Source organism: Oncorhynchus keta, chromosome 19 (genome assembly GCF_023373465.1).
Source record: "Oncorhynchus keta strain PuntledgeMale-10-30-2019 chromosome 19, Oket_V2, whole genome shotgun sequence".
NCBI lineage: Eukaryota > Metazoa > Chordata > Actinopteri > Salmoniformes > Salmonidae > Oncorhynchus > Oncorhynchus keta.
The window spans coordinates 49,925,433-49,944,840 of NC_068439.1; the positions used below are offsets into that span (position 1 = coordinate 49,925,433).

Consider the following 19,408-nt stretch of genomic DNA (forward strand, 5'->3'; position numbering starts at 1 on the left):
AATTGGACCAACACTTTACATGTTGTGTTTACTTTTTTGGTTCAGTATAGAATGTCTGATGGATTAGAATGTCTGAAAAATTAGATTGTCCGTTTAGAATGCCAAAAGGTGTCAGAACATTGTCCCTGTGCAGATGGAATTCGTGACCTCACACGATCTCATAAGGAAGGAATCCTGTTTTGACTATTTTGCATTTGTTTTGATTGCGTTGGCATGCACTTCAGTTTTACCGCATTCCTTTTTGTGTTCCTTATTTTTATTGTTTAGCACATGGGGATTGGTAACTGGCGGCCTGCGGATAAATGAAATGGATAACGGCAATATTTAGTCGCGCACCTCTCTATTTTCCATGATTTATTGAAAAAAAATGATACATGTGAGTGTATAGGGTATTTCATTTTATTGTTCATAATGTGGACATAATGAGTAGCTTTTTTCAGCTTTAATACAAAATCCCGAACATGTAGGGCAGTGCCAATAACCATCAATAGGCCTATTGTTGGATGTTGAGAATCATATCTCTTGTATTGGCTGTTTTGGATTCTTCATAAGGCACATTCATCACTTTTAGAGTGTTTTTCTGGGACAAAAAAAAATAATCCTGACTCTACCAAACTATTGATTAAGACGTATGTTTCACACTGAATTAAGGTAGGTAGGTATCCCTATTGGATACGATGGTAGACTGGCACGTTTGAATACACAGTTCTCTCTCCGGGGATTTTTGTTTGTTGTGAATATGGATAAGATGGTATGCGGTATTCTGGTATTCTGTGGTATGCGGCTCGTGTTGGCCTGGTTTTATTTCGGACCCTAAGCTCTTTCCCCAGGGGCCCCTACCACTTCAGTGTTTACGGAACTGTAAGAAATGGATAGGAGAGTATGAGTAAGCAGTATAATGATGTTCCATCTAGCCCTCCAGGACTCTTTGCTCCATAAGTGGAGCTTCTATAGTGTTTTCATCTGTCCAGTCTTATCAGATGGGTAGAAGGGTTAGGATAAGGGACAAGAGACCAAAATTGTATTAGTGAAACCTGAAGGGGTATGTACGTATATATGTGGAAGGGATTAGGCGATAGGCTAGGGATTGAAAATATACTAGAGTTGTATTCACTGTAGCAAAACAAAAACTATGAGAAATAAGAAAAGAAAGAAGTGTTTCTTATTGGACAACTTCAGGTAATCCCTCCCTGTTTCAGTCTGTTTTCTTCCGCTTGGTGGCTAATGAATACCACCCAGGCAGTATTATCCTGTTTATAGGAGTGACATTAACAATTTGTCTCTCCTCCCCATGCCCAGTGGTGCAGCATGTGATGATCCACGCCCGGAACGAAGGTTCCCTCAGCCAGAGCCGCAGCACAGGGAGGCGGGAACACTGCCCCCATAGGCCACATGGTGAGACCATGGGTGGGGCCTGGCTTGAGCGCACGCTGCGATTCGGCAGGACCTTGAAAAAGTGTAAGACCAAGCGAGGAAGGGGAGGGGTTAAAGAGATACGGGAGAAGGCGCCGGAACGGAATAGGAGGCGGGGCAGGAAATCATATCCCTTAAGAGGAAGGGGAGGGTTTTCAGAGGAAGAGGGACTTAGCTGTCACGTTTTACTCACGCGGTTGGAGGAGGACATCCAGGAGCAGGAGGACACCAATGAGAGGGGGAATGATTTGCCTACCCAACCGCCCGTCAAACCTGAATCCCGGATCAAGAAACTGGGCAAAGAAAAAGGCGAAGCCAAGGGGAAACTGGCGAAGAAGATGATTCCCAAAAGCACCAGTGATGTGCAGGAGTCTCCGTTTCCAGAGCCGCGTAAGCGACGGCTAGCTTCTCTCAACGCTGAGGCGGTGAACAGTCTGCTGTTGGAGAGACCCAACGAGACCCAGCCGTCTGGAAAACAGGCCAGGAGACAGCAGGAGGAGCCCTCCAGCGGTGAGTCAACCCTGGGGACAGATCCAGCTAGTGGCGGGGTGGCCGGAGGTCCTAAAGCTCAAAGGGCCAGCAGCAGCAAGGCCTCCGTATTGCACAAGCATGAACTGTGCCAACGCTCCAAAAAGGCCAAGAAAGTCTCCAAGAAACGGACCAAACCAGATAAAGGAGAGAAGAAAGAGACTGCGATGATGACTCTACAGATGTTACACACCCCTGCTCCTCGACGGCTAGCCGGACTCAACGCTGCCGCGCTGCTAAAGTTAACGAGCACCTCCGCAACTAGCAAACAGCGAGTGAAACCAACATCGACTACGACGACAGACTGCAAGACCACGAGCGCCGCATCATGTGATGTGAAGCAGAAGCAACCGCGACTGAATCTTAAACAGTGTGGCCGCCAGCCTAAGCAGAAGGGAAGGAAGTTGATTCCAGAACAGGGAGGCTGCAAGAAGTCCAACTTTGAGCCCAAAGTGGAGTGGGAGTCTGGAGGTTGCACCCACCGGCTAACCAAACCAGGCTACCAGTCACGCAGCATGCTAGCCTACCCGCTGAAGCCTGTCGTCAAAGAGGAGCAGGTTGAGGCAGAGCTGAGACCGTACTACTGCTGCCCCCCAGAGGGTTCTATGGAGTACTGCCACCGCCTAGCATTGTTCCTGGGTCAGAAGGCCTATGCTGACTCAGAAGAACAACCTTTAAACACTGCAATGACACCTATGAAGCAGGAGTGCCTGGTGACATCGCCCTCCGTGGCCCACCCCCATTCCCATGCAGCCCTGACCCTCAGCCCCCACCCTTGCCTCTGCACCGCCGACCCCGCCTGCTTCTCCAGCTACTACGTCCACATCGCACACCCCGGAGCTCCTTCGACCACCCTCAGCTCGAGACCTCTGAACTTTGGCACCTCGACAATGTGTCCCGGCATGGTGTCTGGGTCCAAGCTGCTGGGTCCTCCGGTGTCCCATGCCTCGACACTGGCCCACCCTGCTTTCTGTGGCTCAGTGGGCTCGCCCTACTACAGCAAGGCCTGCCGTGTCAGCGGCTACACCTACAGAGCCATGCAGCCGGTCAACAGCAGGGGGTGCTCTTTCTCCACAGGCTGTTCCGGGTTTACACACGGCATCAAGACAGGTAAGAGGACGACATTGTCCTATGTCTACATATGTCTACTGGCCCTATATGCTGATATAAATGTTTGTGTTTTTTCGCCGGTGACCAGCCTTTGTTGTGCTTTCGCTGGGGCCCAGCCTTCATTGTGTTTTTGCTGGGGACCAGCCTTTGCTGTGTTTTCGCTATTGATCAGCCTTCGTTGTGTTTTTGCTGGGGACCAGTAAATTTGAATATTTGGGGAGCGTGGTCTAATCAGAGTTTCCGTTAGTAAAATGTGGCGGTGGACAACTTAACCGGGAAGATTTTAATTTACTGGCCATTTGAAAAATTTACCGGATCCTTATGTTACCCAGGGCATCCACCCATGGTTCTCAGAATGAAAGAAATCAGATTTAGATTATGGTAATTCATCTTAACAGAACATGCAACTCCTGTAATGAAGCAGCCAATAAAACATAATTTTCAAACATTTGCCAAAATGTTGAACAGTGCACCTGATGAGAGCGGTTCCATATGTAACAGATATTAAAATATCAGTTAGAAACGTAGAATGAGGTGGAATCTAATGATGCAACAACTAGGATGGGTTGCTAATATACTAAGATTGTCTTTGTTTATGGACAGCAAAAGAAAGTTGATATAAAAACCAATAGAACAGGAGAGCGGCATATGAGGAAGTATTTCAGTCGGCCTGGCGAATATGCTAGGGAAGTAAATTGAAATAAATAATTTCACTATACAGAAATAAATCAAATAAAGCATGACTTAGCTACAGAGGAAATGAGAACCATTAGATTTTTTTTAAAGCTGCGGATTGTTTCAAATTACAAGTTTGTAGACCTATGCCTATTTGGGAAGCTCGCAGTTTGGACAGAGCATATGGCAATAGGCCTAGCTGATTATTGAGTTGCCAATTTTTGCACATGAATTGTTTCATTGTGTGAATTGTTTGCCCTTTTATTGTTTATTTTGATCACTTCCCCGTTACATATGTCACCAGTAGTAAACATATGTAATGAGTAATTGATAAAAATAGTATATCAAGACTAGAGGCCCGACCGATTAATCGGCATGGCCGATTAATTAGGGCCGATTTCAAGTTTTCATAACAATCGGTAATCAGCCTTTTTTCATGCCGATTATGGCCGATTACATTGCAATCTATGAGGGAATTGCGTGGAAGGCTGACCACCTGTTACGCGAGTGCAGCGTCAAAAGGACCTTATGGCTGCAATGAGCCAAGGTAAGTTGCTAGCTAGCATTAAACTTGTATTTTTTGGGATAGCATTTTGGGCAGCATTTTCACTTTTGGATGAATAGCGTGCCCAAACTGAACTGCCTCCTACTCTGTCTCAGATGCTAATATATACATATGATTATTAGTATTGGATAGAAAACACTCTGACGTTTCTAAAACTGTTTGAATGATGTCTGTGAGTATAACAGAACTCATATGGCAGACAAAAACCTGAGAAGAAATCCAAACAGGAAGTGAGAAATCGATTTTCCAAACAGTGCCTATTCAAGTTTTTGTCTGGAGGAAGTGCTCGCTCCTCATGAAGATGGATTACTGGGCTGAACACGCTAACAACAAGTGGCTAAATGATGGGCTTTATGGAACTTTATGGAACAAATCAGTAATTTATTGTTGAACTGGGATTCCTGGGAGTGCCTTCTGATGAAGATCATCAAAGGTAAGTGAATATTTATAGCGTTTTTTCTAACTAATGTTGACCCCAAAATGGCGGAGTTTTCTTTGGCTGAATTGGGTACTGAGTGCCGTTCTCAGATGATGCTTTTTCCATAAAGTTTTTTTGAAATCTGACACAGCGGTTGCATAGAGGATAAGTCTATCTTTAATTCTGTGAATAACACTTGCATCTTTTATCAATGTTTATTATGAGTATTTCTGCAAAATCACCAGATGTTTTGGAATCAAAACATTACTGCATGTAACGTGCCAATGTAAACTGAATTTTTTTGATATAAATATGCACATTATCGAACAAAACATACATGCATTGTGTAACATGATATTCATGATATTCAAATATTCACTTACCTTTGATGATCTTTATCAGAATGCACTCCCAGGAATCCCAGTTCCACAATAAATGTTTGATTTGTTCAATAAAGTCGTAATTTATGTCCAAATACCTCCTTTTTGTTAGTGCGTTTAGTACACAATCCAAATTCACGACGCACGGGCAAGTCCAGGTGAAAGTTCAAACGAAAAGTCATATTACAGTTCGTAGAAACATGTCAAACGAAGTATAGAATCAATCTTTAGGATGTTTTTAACAAATCTTCAATAATGTTCCAAACGGAGAATTCCTTTGTCTGTAGAAATGCGATGGAACACAGCTACCTCTCACGTGAGCGTGCATGATCAGCTCATGCCACTCTGGCTGACTTCTGACTCATTCAGCTCCCTTTCCCCCCTCCTTCACAGTAGAAGCATCAAACAAGGTTCCACATACTTTTGACATCTAGTGGAAGCCTTAGGAAGTGCAATATGACCCCATAGATGTCAATATTCGATAGGCAATGACTTGAAAAACTACAAACCTCAGATTTCCCACTTCCTGGTTGGATTTTTTTTCAGGTTTTTGCCTGCCATATGAGTTCATCCGTGTTTTCTATCCAAATCTACTAATAATATGCATATATTAGCAACTGGGCCTGAGTAGCAGGCAGTTTACTCTGGGCACCTTATTCATCCAAGCTACTCAAAACGTCTTTGGGACTGGGGGGGGCAGTAAACTACACATTGTTGATGATATTACTAGGTTAACTAGCTTGTCCTGCGTTGCATATAATCAATACAGTGTTAATTTATCATTGAATCATAGCCTACTTCAGCTTTTCCAAATGGGTGATTATTTAACAAAAGAGCATTCGCGAAAAAAGCACATTCGTTGCACAAATGTTCCTAACCATAAAAATCAATGCCTTTCTTAAAATCAATACACAGAAGTATATTTTTTTAGTTGCGAACTGTGTTTCTTCCTACAAAGACCAAAATTAATTTGCCAGAATTTTACATAATTATGACATAACATTGAAGGTTGTGCAATGTAACAGCAATATTTAGACTTAGGGTTGCCACCCGTTCGACAAAATACGGAATGGTTTCGTATTTCACTGAAAGAATCAACGTTTTGTTTTCGAAATGCTAGTTTCCGGATTTTACCATATGAATGACCAAAGGCTCGTATTTCTGTGTGTTTATTATAATTAAGTCTATGATTTGATATTTGATATTTGATAGAGCAGTCTGACTGAGTGGTGGTAGGCAGCAGCAGGCACTATACTGCGTATGTGAGCAGCTCTTAGCAATGCTTGAAGCACAGCGCTGTTTATGACTTCAAGCCTATCAACTCCCGAGATTAGGCTGGGAATACTAAAGTGCCTGTAAGAACATCCAATAGTCAAAGGTATATGAAATACAAATTGTATAGAGATAAATAGTTTGACGCGTCATAATTCCTATAATAACTACAACCTAAAACTTCTTAACTGGGAATATTGAAGAACTGGGAAAATTGAACCACCAGCTTTCATATGTTCTCATGTTCTGAGCAAGGAACTTAAACGTTAGCTTTTTTACATGGCACATATTGCAATTTTACTTCTCCAACACTGTGTTTTTTCATTATTTAAACCAAATTGAACATGTTTCATTATTTCTTTGAGACTAAATTGATTGTATTTATGTATGATATTAAGTTAAAATAAAAGGGGTCATTGTTCATTCAGTATTGTTGTAATTGTCATTATTACAAATATATATAGAAATCGTCTGATTAATCAGCATCGGCTTTTTTTGGTCCACTATTAATTGGTATCGGTATCAGTGTTGAAAAATCATAATCAGTTGACCTCTAATCAAGACATATAGAAAGGGAGGCAGACGTTTTTATTTTAAGAATGTGAAATGTCAGAATAATAGTAGAGAGTGTTTTATTTCAGATTTGATTTCTGTCATCACATTCCCAGTGGGGTCAGAAGTTTACATACACTCAATTAGTATTTGGTAGCATTTAGTTTAAATTGTTTAATTTGGGTCAGACGTTTTGGGTAGCCTTCCACAAGCTTCCCACAATATGTTGGGTGAATTTTGGCCCATTCCTCCTGACAGAGCTGGTGTAACTGAGTCAGGTTTGTAGGCCTCCTTGCTCGCACATGCTTTTACAGTTCTGCCCACACAGTTTTTATGGGATTGAGGTCAGGGCTTTGTGATGGTCACTCCAATACCTTGATTTTGTTGTCCTTAAGCCATTTTGCCACAACTTTGGAAGTATGCTTGGGGTCATTGTCCATTTGGAAAACCCATTTGCGCCCAAGCTTCAACTTCCTGACTGATGTCTTGAGATGTTGCTTCAATATATCCACGTACTTTTGTTCCTCATGATGCCATCTATTTTGTGAAGTGCACCAGTCCCTTCTGCAGCAAATTTTATTATTGAAATTAAACTGTTTCACGAAAATGCGCATATGAAAATCATAACTGGCAGATCGGTAGAAATTGTAGAATGAATTGTAAGGTTCTCCAAACTTGAAACTCTTGCGCCTTTATAAAATGATTGCCTCCACGTTTCCATGGTCAGATTTGCTTATAGGCTACTTTAAAGCAAAGTAAGACATGCCTCATAATATGAAGTAAAGCATTTTTATAGGTTTCAAACAATTAAGTAGGCCTATGTTTTCAAAATGCATACTGACTCCAACTTTGTAAAGTGGTGGTGACATAGCCTGTTGCCAGCACTTGAATTGTGAATGGGAGGCGTGCTTCAATTACACGGTACCCAAACCGGCTGCGCTCTTGCGCCATCGTGCGCTATTGTGCACTATCGTCCATAAATCTATTTTGTCCCCTACACTAAACGTGATCATGACACGCATGTTAAAATATCAAAACAAACTCTGAACCAATGACATTAATTTGGGGACAGGTAGAAAAGCATTAAACATGCTTGCACTTGCTAGCTAATTTGTCCTATTTAGCTAGCTTGCTGTTGCTAGCTAATTTGTCCTATTTAGCTAGCTTGCTTTTGCTAGCTAATTTGTCCTGGGATATAAACATTGAGTTGTTATTTTACCTGAAATGCACAAGGTCCTCTATTCCGACAATTAATCCACACATAAAACGGCCAACTGAATCGTTTCTAATCATCTCTCCTCCTTCCAGGCTTTTTCATCTTTGATCATATATGGTGATTGGCATCTACACTTTCAAAGTATTACCACAGCAACCGGCAAAACAGTTCGTATTTCAATCACCCACGTGGGTAGGAGATGGCACGTGGATACCTGCTTCTATAAACCAATGAGGAGATAGGAGAGGCAGGACTTACAGCGAGACCTGCGTCAGAAATAGTAAGGAGTTCTATTTTAGCCCTTGGCAACACAGACGCTCGTTGGCGCGCGCGAGCGGTGTGGGTGCAGTAATTGAATAACATGGATTTCTACATTTATTTTGCTACGCTCGCACAAGCGACGTGTCCGGTCTGGTCAGCATGTTAGGCTACCGGCTGAGAATTGTTGTTTTTTGTAGGCATAGTTCTTTTTGAAAGTGCATCAACTTTTTTAAACACGCGTTTGCATTTAGAATTGTTACGCAATGAATGGGCTTATAAAATGACATGATTTAGGAGCTGCAGGAGAAATCACACTCATAATAGGCTGTGTTTGCTGTGCGTGTGTGATAGTTGTGTTGAATAAATAAGATAGGCTACATTATGACTAATGAAAATACACGCACACAAATTTAATTCCACTATTATGCAAATGATCCCATAGACCGATAAGCATGACTGTCAAATGTATTTCCATCAATTAATAAAAAGCATTATTTTGCAATGGGATTTTTTTTCTCACGGTCATTTTGGCCAGCAACAGTTTTATTTTGTCAGCTTTTCATTTTATTATCGGACAAAAGCCAGCTAATGCCGGCTAACAGAAAACCCTGGGTCTAATATATGTGTATTTATGGCAACCGTCAGTGGAAGGGTGGTACCAGTTTAAGTGGTTGATGGTTATGTTGTCAAATAATAATATAATAATAATAATATATGCCATTTAGCAGACGCTTTTATCCAAAGCGACTTACAGTCATGTGTGCATACATTCTATGTATGGGTGGTCCCGGGAATCGAACCCACTACCCTGGCGTTACAAGCGCCATGCTCTACCAACTGAGCTACAGTTGGCCGCCTCTTTTAACACGGTTAGTTCTGCAAACTTTGTAAGAGCATGTGACATTCAAGAGCTGACATTGTCACAGTAACTTAATGGACGTTAGTAGACGTTAGACGTTATTGTAAAATTCACATTAACTTAATAGCCAGTAACTGCTAGTAACTCATGGCAACGAACAGCCAGTAACTTCTTGGCCGCTTAACTGGCAACCAGATGTCAGTAAGTTATTGTAAAATGCAGTCATTTACTTGCAACTAGCTGCCAGTCGCTCACTGAACTTTTCTTATTAAAAGAAAGCTTATAACATTCGGTGACAAACTACTAAGCATTATTTATGGTGAGCACACTTGGGACCCAGCCTCACCTGGCCTCAAAATCTTGGTTGGCAGCAAACTGATCTTCCTTCCACACCATCAGATCAGTGAGCGTGACAGAGATCAGCCACAGTAAGTTACTGTAAATTTTACAATAACAACTTTCTGCAAAAACATGAACTTCCCGATGGCCAACTGCCATTAAGTTACTGGAAACTGCAACTTCTTAACTTACTATAAACATTAAATAAAGCTTAACTTGTTGTTAATCCAGCCAAGGTGTCAGATTTCAAAAAGGCTTTACTACCAAAGCAAACCATGCGATTATCTGAGGACAGCGTCCAGCCCACAAAAGCATAACAAATCATTTTCAACCAGGCAGTTGCGACACGAAAGTCAGAAATAGCGATATAATATATGCCTTACCTTTGAAGATCTTCTGGTCCTTTTGTTCGATAGATTTCTTCTTTATATTCATAAAAACTCAGTTTTGCTGGCGCGCTTCAGTCATTAATCCGCTCGGTTTCCATCGGTCAAAATGCATACAAAATTAGTCCCAAACGTTACCAATAAACTTATCCAAACAAGTCAATCAACTTTTATAATCAATCCTTAGGTACCCTAATACGCAAATAAACAATACAATTTAAGACGGAGAATCGTTATTGTCTTTACCGGAGATAAACAAAAAGAACGCGCTAGCTCGGCAATGCACATGGAAACACTACAGCCAAAATGGGAGCCCGTAGAAAAATTACTTCTTCTCCCTCATTTTTCAAAAAAACACCCTGAAACTCTTTCTAAAGACTGTTGACATCTAGTGGAAGCCCTAGGAACTGCAACCGGGCACGATTTCGCCCTATTATAAAAATGCCAGCCATTGAAATCAGTGGTAGGATGAAAAAAAAATGTTTTTGGGATGGTTTGTCATTGGGGTTTCACCTGCCATTTCAGTTCTGTTATATTCACAGACATTATTTTAACAGTTTTAGAAACTTTGGAATGTTTTCTATCCAAATCTACCAATTATATGCATATCCTAGCATCTGGGCCTGAGTAGCAGGCAGTTTACTTTGGGCACGCCTTTCATCCTGACGTCAAAATACCTCCCCTACTCCAAAGAAGTTAACAGTGCACTTCTTGATCGTCACATGCGCTTACAAAGATTGTAGAACTGAGTGGACAAATTAATCAACATGATGATAAAACCACTTAAACAGGTACAACACTTCCACAAACGGTTGGCTCAAATACCAAATATTTCAGACAATGCCCCTTAAATATGCAAATGAGCCCTCACCAGCACATTCACATCTTAATTGAATTGTAAAGTACTGTATTTTTACTGTAACTCCGTACCCGGGAAAAGTTCTGTAAAATTACAGGTAATTTTTTACAGTGTGTGCCATAAGCACATCTTTAGTATCCTATAAGTATAATTTTCATTGCTTCTACATTGGAACCAGAGGGTTCTTCATGAGAGGGTTCAACATGGAACTGAAGAGGGTTCCCCTAGAGCAGAGTACCCCAACTGGCGGCCCATGGGCCAAATTCGGCCTGCGGGTGGTTTTATTTGGCTCCCAAGTTTTCTGAGAAAAAAATCAAATGTCTATATTTTGAGTTTTCATTGTTGGCTATGAAAGATTGTAACACCAGGAAATCAGCTCCAAGGGATTTTACTTTAGGAAATCTGTTCCCAGGTATTTGCACGCGTGATAGTAAGACACGTGACCATATACAAATATAAGCAAGGTTTGAAATAATTATGTTTTAGGCATATGTCTGTTTGGACTTCTTGCAGTCTACAAATTATTTGTAGTTATGTCTAGGCCCCAGGATCATCTGCTAAAGAAAAAAATCGTTGTGCAGCTGAATTTAGTTAACAATCCCTGCCCTAAAGGGACAAATCAAAGGATTATACTGTGACTCCCAAAATGGTACCCCATAGGGACAAATGACTGAACCAGAGGCTTCTTCATGACAGGGTCTACAGTGCCTTCATTATTCATACCCATCGACTTATTCCACATTTTGTTGTGTTACAGTTGAATTCAAAAGGGATTAAATTTATATTTTTCTCACCCATCTACACAGAATACCCCATAATAACATGATTATTATTATTATTATTATTATTATTTGCAAATTCAGTAAAAAATGAAATACAGAAATAGATGCACTTAGGTTGGAGTCATTAAAACTCGTTTTTCAACCACTCCACAAATGCCTTGTTTACAAACTATAGTTTTGGCAAATCGGTTAGGACATCTACTTTGTGCATGACACAAGTAATTCTTCCAGCAATTGTTTACAGACAGATTATTTCACTTATAATTCACTGTATCACAATTCCAGTGGGTCAGAAGTTTACAAAATACTAAGTTGACGGTGCCTTTAAACAGTTTAGAAAATTCCAGAAAATGATGTCATGGCTTTAGAAGCTTCTGTTAGGCTAATTGACATAATTTTAGTCAATTACAGGTGTACCTTTGGATGTATTTCAAGGCCTACCTTCAAACTCAGTGCCTCTTTGCTTGACATCATGGGAAAATCAAAAGATATAACAGACTGATCCTAGCCCCCCGACACATAAACTACTGCAGCATTAAATACTGGAGGCTGAGACAGGAGGGGTCGGGAGACACTGTGGCCCCGTCCGGCGATACCCCCGGACAGGGCCAACCAGGCAGGATATAACCCCACCCACTTTGCCAAAGCACAGCCCCCACACCACTAGAGGGATATCTTCAACCACCAACTTACCCTGAGACAAGGCTGAGTATAGTCAGGGGGGGCAACCCGGACAGCAAGATCACGTCAGTGACTCAACCCACTCAAGTGACACACCCCTCCTAGGGACGGCATGGAAGAGCACCAGTAAGCCAGCGACCGAGTCTGTTTCTCTCACATGGATAGGCAGACCATTCTATAAAAATGGAGCTCGATAGGAGAAAGCCCTGCCTCCAGCTGTTTGCTTAGAAATTCTATGGACAATAAGGAGGCCTGCGTCTTGTGACCGTAGTGTACATGTAGGTATGTAATTGCAGGACCAAATTGGAAAGATGGGTAGGAGCAAGCCAATGTAAAGCTTTGTAGGTTAGCAGTAAATCCTTGAAATCAGCCCTCGCCTTAACAGGAAGCCAGTGTAGAGAGGCTAGTGCTGGAGTAATATGATCACATTTTTTGGTTCTTGTCAAGATTCTAGCAGCCGTGTTTAGCACTAACTGAAGTTTATTTAGTGCTTTATCCGAGTAGCAGGAAAGTACTTTAAAGCATTGCAGTAGATGTGACAAAAGCATGGATACATTTTTCTGCATCATTTTTGGACAGATCCAGATTGTTTTGGACAGTTTCTGATTTGTACAATGTTACGTAGATGGAAAAAAGCTGTCCTTGAAACAGTCTTGATATGTTCTTCAAAAGAGAGATCAGGGTCCAGAGTAACGCCGAGGTCCTTCACAGTTTTATTTGAGACGACTGTACAACCATCAAGATTAATTGTTAGATTCAACAGAAGATCTCTTTGTTTCTTGGGACCTAGAACAAGCATCTCTATTTTGTCCAAGTTTAAAAATAGAAAATTTGCCACCATCCACTTCCTTATGTCTGAAACACAGGCTTCCAGGGACTTCAACTGTAAGTATTCACACCCCTGAGTCTATACTTTATAGAAGCACCATTGGCAGCGATTACAGCTGTGAGCCTTTCTGGGTAAGCCTCTGAGAGCTTTGCACACCTGGAATGTACAATATTTGCACATTCTTTTAAATATTCTTAAAGCTCTGTTAAGTTGGTTGTTGATCATTGCTAGAAAGCCATTTTCAAGTCTTGCATTAGAGTTTTAAGCCAATTTAATTAAAAACTGTAACTATGCCACTCAGGAACATTCAATGTTGTCTTGGTAAGCAACTCCAGTGTAGATTTGGCCTTGTGTTTTAGGTTATTGTCCTGCTGAAAGGTGAATTTGTCACAGTGTCTGTTGGAATTCAGTCTGAACCAGTTTCTCCTTTAGGATTTGCTTAGCTCTATTCCGGTTCTTTTTATCCTAAAAAAAACTCCATAGTCCTTGCAGATGAGAAGCATACCCATAACACGATGCAGCCACCACTGTAATTGAAAATATGAAGATTGGCACTCAGTGACGTGTTGTGTTGGATTTTCCCCAAACATAACGCTTTGTATTCAGGACATGAAGTGAATTTCTTTGCCACATTTTTTGCAGTTTTACTTTAGTGCCTTTCACTCTGTAATTTAGTTTAGTATTGTAGAGTAACTACAATGTTGTTGATCCATCCTCAGTTTTCTCCTATCACAGCCATTAAACTCTGTAGCTGTTTTAAAGTCACCACTGGCCTCATGGTGAAATCCACAAGCAGTTTTCTTCCTCTCCGCCAACTTAGTTAGGAAGGACGCCTGTACCTTTGTAGTGACTGGGTGTATTGATGCACCATCTAAAGTGCAATTAATAACTTCACCATACTCAAATAGATAGTCAGTGTCTGCTTGTTCTATTTTTACCCATATTCCAATAGATGCTCTTCTTTGGGGTTGAATCTGTGTTCGAAATTCACTGCTCAACTGAGTCCATGCAACTTATTATGTGACTTGTTAAGCACATCTTTACTCAGTTATTTAGGCTTGCCATAACAAAGGGGTTGAATACTTATTTGCTCCCTCTCTAACTTTAAGCATCAGTTGTCAGAGCAGCTTACCGATCACTGTACCTGTACACAGCCAATCTGTAAATAGCACACCCAAATACCTCATCCCCATACTGTTATTTATCTTCTTGCTCTTTTGCACCCCAGTATCTCTACTTGCACATCATCATCTTGCACATCTATCACTCCAGTGTTAATGCTAAATTTGAATTATTTCGCCTCTATGGCCTATGTATTGCCTACCTCTCTACTCTTCTTCTGCATTTGCACACACTGTACATATACTTTTTCTATTGTGTTATTGACTGTACGTTTGTTTATGTGTAACACTGTGTTGTAGTTTTTGTCACACTGCTTTGCTTTATCTTGGCCAGGTCCCAGTTGTAAATGGGAACTTGTACTCAACTGGCCTACCTGGTTAAATAAAGGTGAAATACAAATAAAACAAATAAATTAAAAACATTTCAGCTTTTCATTGTTTATTATTTTATTTTTTTAATTTAAAAATTTAAATTTAAAAAATCCACTTGACATTATGGGGTATTGTGTGTAGACCAGTGACCCAAAATCTCAATTAAATAGATGTTTAATTCAAGCTGTAACACAACAAAATGTGGAAAAAGTCAAGGGGTGTAAATAGGCCTACTTTCTGAAGGCACTGTACGTAGAATCTAAATGGGTTCCCCTACAGGGACAAAACAAAGAACCCACAAGTGTTTCTTGTGAGAGCGTTCTAAAAATCAAAGGGTTTTACGTGGCACTCAAAAGGGTTCCCCTACAGGGACAAGTGATAGAATGTCTATTGGTTCCAATCATTTAACAATCTTTATCATACCCACAGATCCAGTGGTGAAGCAGGAAATTCAGGTCGCTGGCAACCGAGACGTTCAGTACAAAGTGAGGTTGACTCCCAAGTTATTAGAATTTTGCTGGTATGCAAAACCACACCCATCATTATCATATTTCCCAGCATGCTCTATTGCAGTTTGCTTTTCAGAATTGTTTGTTTCAGTATCTGTGGTTTTGCATGTACATTGATTGATTCATTAATCAGTTGATTTATCTTATGCTACACAAAGATACAGTAACAGTCAAAAGTTTGGACACACCTACTCATTCAAGGGTTTTTCTTTATTTGTACTCTTTTCTATTAAATAACACATATGAAATCATGTAGTAACCATATCAAAATATGTTTAATATATCATAATATATTTTAGATTTGAGAATCTTCAAATAGCCACCCTTTGCTTGACGACAGCTTTGCAAACTCTTGGCATTCTCTCAACCAGCTTCATGAGGTAGTCACCTGGAATGCATTTCAATTAACAGGTGTGCCTTGTTAAAAGTTAATCTGTGGAATTTCTTTCCTTAATGCTTTTGAGCCAATCAATTGTGTTGTGAAAAGGTAGGGGTGGTATACAGAAGATAGCCCTATTTGGTAAAAGACCAAGTCCATATTATGGCAAGAACACCTCAAATAAGCAAAGAGAAACGACAGTCCATCAGTACTTTAAGAGATGAAGGTCAGTCAATGCGTAAAATTTCAAGAACTTTTCAAGAAAGTTTCTTCAAGTGTAGTCGCGAAAACCGTCAAGCGCTATGATGAAACTGGCTCTCATGAGGACCAGAATTACCTCTGCTGCAGAGGAGGAGTTCATTAGTTACCAGCCTCAGAATTTGCAGCCCAAATAAATGCTTCACAGAGAATGACACACATCTCAACGTCAACTGTTCAGAGAACACTGTGTGAATCAGACCTTCATGGTCGAATTGCTGCAAAGAAACCACTACTAAAGGACAACAATAAGAAGAAGAGACTTGCTTGGGCCAAGAAACATGAGCAATGAACATTAGACCGGTGGAAATTCGTCTTTTGGTCTGATGAGTCCAAATATGAGATTTTTGGTTCCAACCGCTGTCTTTGTGAAACGCAGAGTAGGTGAACGGATGATCTCCGTATGTGTGGTTCCCACCGTGAAGCATGAAGGAGGAGGTGTGACGGTGTGGGGGTGCTTTGCTGGTGACACTCAGTGATTTATTTAGAATTCAAGGCACACTTAAGCAGCATGGCTACCACAGCATTCTGCAGCGATTTGCCATCCCATCTGGTTTGCGCTTAGTGGGGCTATCATTTGTTTTTCAACAGGACAATGACCCAACACACCTCCAGGCTGTGTAGGGGCTATTTGACCAATAAGGAGAGTGATGGAGTGCTGCATCAGATGACCTTGCCTCCACAATCCCCCGAAATCGACCCAATTGAGATGGTTTGGGATGAGTTGGACCGCAGAGTGAAGGAAAAGTAGCCAGCAAGTGCTCAGCTTATCTGGGAACTCCTTCAAGACTGTTGGAAAAGCATTCCATGTGAATCTGGTTGAGAGAATGCCAAGAGTGTACAAAGCCGTAATCAAGGCAAAGGGTGGCTACTTTGAAGAATCTAAAATCTACAATATATTTTGAGTTGTTTAACACTTTTTTGATTACTTCATGATTCCATATGTGTGTTATTTCATAGTGATGATGTCTTCACTTTATTATTCTTTATTCTTTATTCTTCACTTTATTATGTAGAATAAAGTTTTAAAAAAGAAAGAAAAACCCTTAAATAAATAGGTGTGTCCAAAATTTTGACTGGTACTGTACTTATTTCTCAACTAGTCCAATCTGTTAGTTTGACTTATTGCACTTGTTCCCGAAATGGTTTTCCCAGTTTAGATGGTTTAGGTAGTCTCATTTACACATTTTTCTACCTCTGGCAGTCATTCTGAATGTAGATTGTGGGACTCTGGCTGGATTCCAAAAGGAGTTAAACCTCACTTTTCAGTCCCGCATAATGTGACATGATGCTGGTTTTGCTTTAGCTTTTGCTGGTCACCAGCGAAAACACAATGAAGACTGATCCGCCAGAATAACCAGCTAGACCATGCTGGTCGGCCAGTAGAACCAGTTAGACCATGCTGGTCGGACCAGCTTCAAATTTATGCTGGTCTATGCTGTTTTTTTCAGCAGGGCTTCTCTTCCTCCCTTTCTCTCTCTTTCTCTTTCCAGAGGGTTACTCTTCCCCCAAAGGTGACCACAGCCCCTCCCTCCTGGTCTCCCCCTCCCTCCCACTCTCGGGTTGCCCCCTCCACACCACCCCCTCCTCCACCCAGGCCAAGCCCCATCTCCTCACCCCCTGTCTGACCGCAGAGTGCCCCATGCTAGACTGAAGCTGGCCAGGGAGTGCCCTCAGAGCACCAAGCCACCTAACGGTTATCTGTCCATGGGGAGAACCAGGCTGTCGCAGAAACAGCCAGCCCCGACAACCTGCCTGTCCCCCACCAAGCAGAAGAGGGTGATCCGCCGACGGGCCACCAATGGGTGGCTGCCTGTAGGAGTGCCCACGGAGAAAGAAGTGTTCATTGCGGTGGGTTGGATCAAGAGTTTGTGTGTGTATGTGTTGAGATACTGATCATTTTCTTCCCTCATACTACCATGGCAACCTGACCATTCCATAGCTTTCAATTGGCTTATTGTTGTTAACCCTATCAGTCCAAGAGACCCCAGCAAAAATCAGCATTTCATTTATCTAACTTTCATTTGTCTGCATGTCCAGACCTTATATTTAGCCTCACAATGAAGTGTTTTACCATTCTATTTTCAGGACAACCAGGGCTACAAGTATAACACAAAACAATTTGACAGCTTCATTGACAAGAGGTTACAACAACAACAGAAAAGGCAAAAAGCAAAAAATGACTTTAAATGAATGCTGTGAGTACATAAATGATTTGCTCACTGGGTAATGAATATCCTACTACTCAGTGACAACTGTGTGGAGTTTGGCATTTGTGACAGTAGCTATGTGAGTATTATAGACACCATGTCCTGGGATTTTCGATCTTCTATGTTGAAAAACTCCTTACCTTGTAACGACTCATGTGTAGCTTGTGAGCAAAACATGTTTGTGAGAATCTCAGCTTTTCATAGATACAGTGTATTCGGAAAATATTCAGACGCCTTCTCTTTCTCCACATTTTGTTACGTTACAGCCTTATTCTAAAATGAATTAGGGAAAAAATCCTCTTCAATCTACACACAATAGCCCATAATGTATTAAACATTTATTGGACATGATTTGGAAAGGCACACACCTGTCTATATAAGGTCCCACAGTTGACAGTGAATGTCAGAGCAAAAACCAAGCCATGAGGTCGAAGGAATTGTCCGTAGGGCTCCGAGACAGGATTGTGTCTAGGCACAGATCTGGGGTCCCCATTGAAGGTCCCCAAGAACACAGTGGCCTTCATCATTCTTAAATGGAAGAAGTTTGGAACCACCAAGACTTCCTAGAGCTAGCCACCCTGCCCAACTGAGCAATCGGGGGAGAAGGGCCTTGGTCAGGTAGGTGAAACCGATGGTAACTGTGACAGAGCTCTAGAGTTCCTTTGTGGAGATGGGAGAACCTTCCAGAAGGACAACCATCTCTGCAGCACTCCACTAACCAGGCCTTTATTGTAGAGTGGTCAGACGGAAGCCACTCCTCAGTAAAAGGCTTATGACAGCCCACTTGGAGTTTGCCAAGAGGCACCTAAAGGACTCTCAGACCATGAGAAACGAGATTCTTTGGTCTGATGAAACCAATATTGAACTTTTTGGCCTGAATGCCAAGCGTTGTGTCCGGAGGAAACCTGGCACCATTCCTACGGTGAAGCATGGGGATGGCAGCATCATGCTGTGGGGATGTTTTTCAGCGGCAGGGACTGGGAGACTAGTCAGGATCGAGGGAAAGATGAAAAGAGCAAAGCACAGAGAGGTCCTTGATGAAAACCTGCTCCAGAATGCTCAGAACCTCAGACTGAGGCGAAGGTTCATTTTCCAACAGGACAACAACCCTAAGCACACAGCCAAGACAATGCAGGAGTGTCTTCGGAATAAGTCTATGAGTGTCCTTTAGTGGCCCAGCCAGAGCCCGGACTTGAACACGATCGAACATCTCTGGAGAGACCTGAAAATAGCTGTGCAGCGACGCTCCCATCCATCCTGACAGCGCTTGAGAGGATCTGCTGAGAAGAATGGGCGAAACTCTACAAATACAGGTGTGCCAAGCTTGTAGCATCATACCCAAGAAGACTCAAGGCTGTAATCACTGCCAAAGGTCCATATGACGTTGAAAAATTGTGCATTGTGGGTAGTTTAGAGAATATTGTAAGTCGCTCT

General features: G+C 41.6%; 1 protein-coding gene across 6 annotated transcripts in view; it reads left to right on the forward strand.

Moving 5' to 3' along the window:
• The window catches only part of LOC118398408 (bromo adjacent homology domain-containing 1 protein-like), a 91,079-nt gene that overhangs the window by 40,455 nt on the left and 31,216 nt on the right, over positions 1 to 19,408 (forward strand). For all 6 annotated transcript variants that reach the window (XM_052470733.1, XM_052470732.1, XM_035793705.2 and 3 more), the window contains one exon: positions 1,300 to 3,051. In XM_052470733.1, the coding sequence (XP_052326693.1) occupies positions 1,314 to 3,051 (1,738 nt within the window). In that variant the 5' untranslated portion in view covers positions 1,300 to 1,313. The remainder of the gene's footprint in view (positions 1 to 1,299; positions 3,052 to 19,408) is intronic.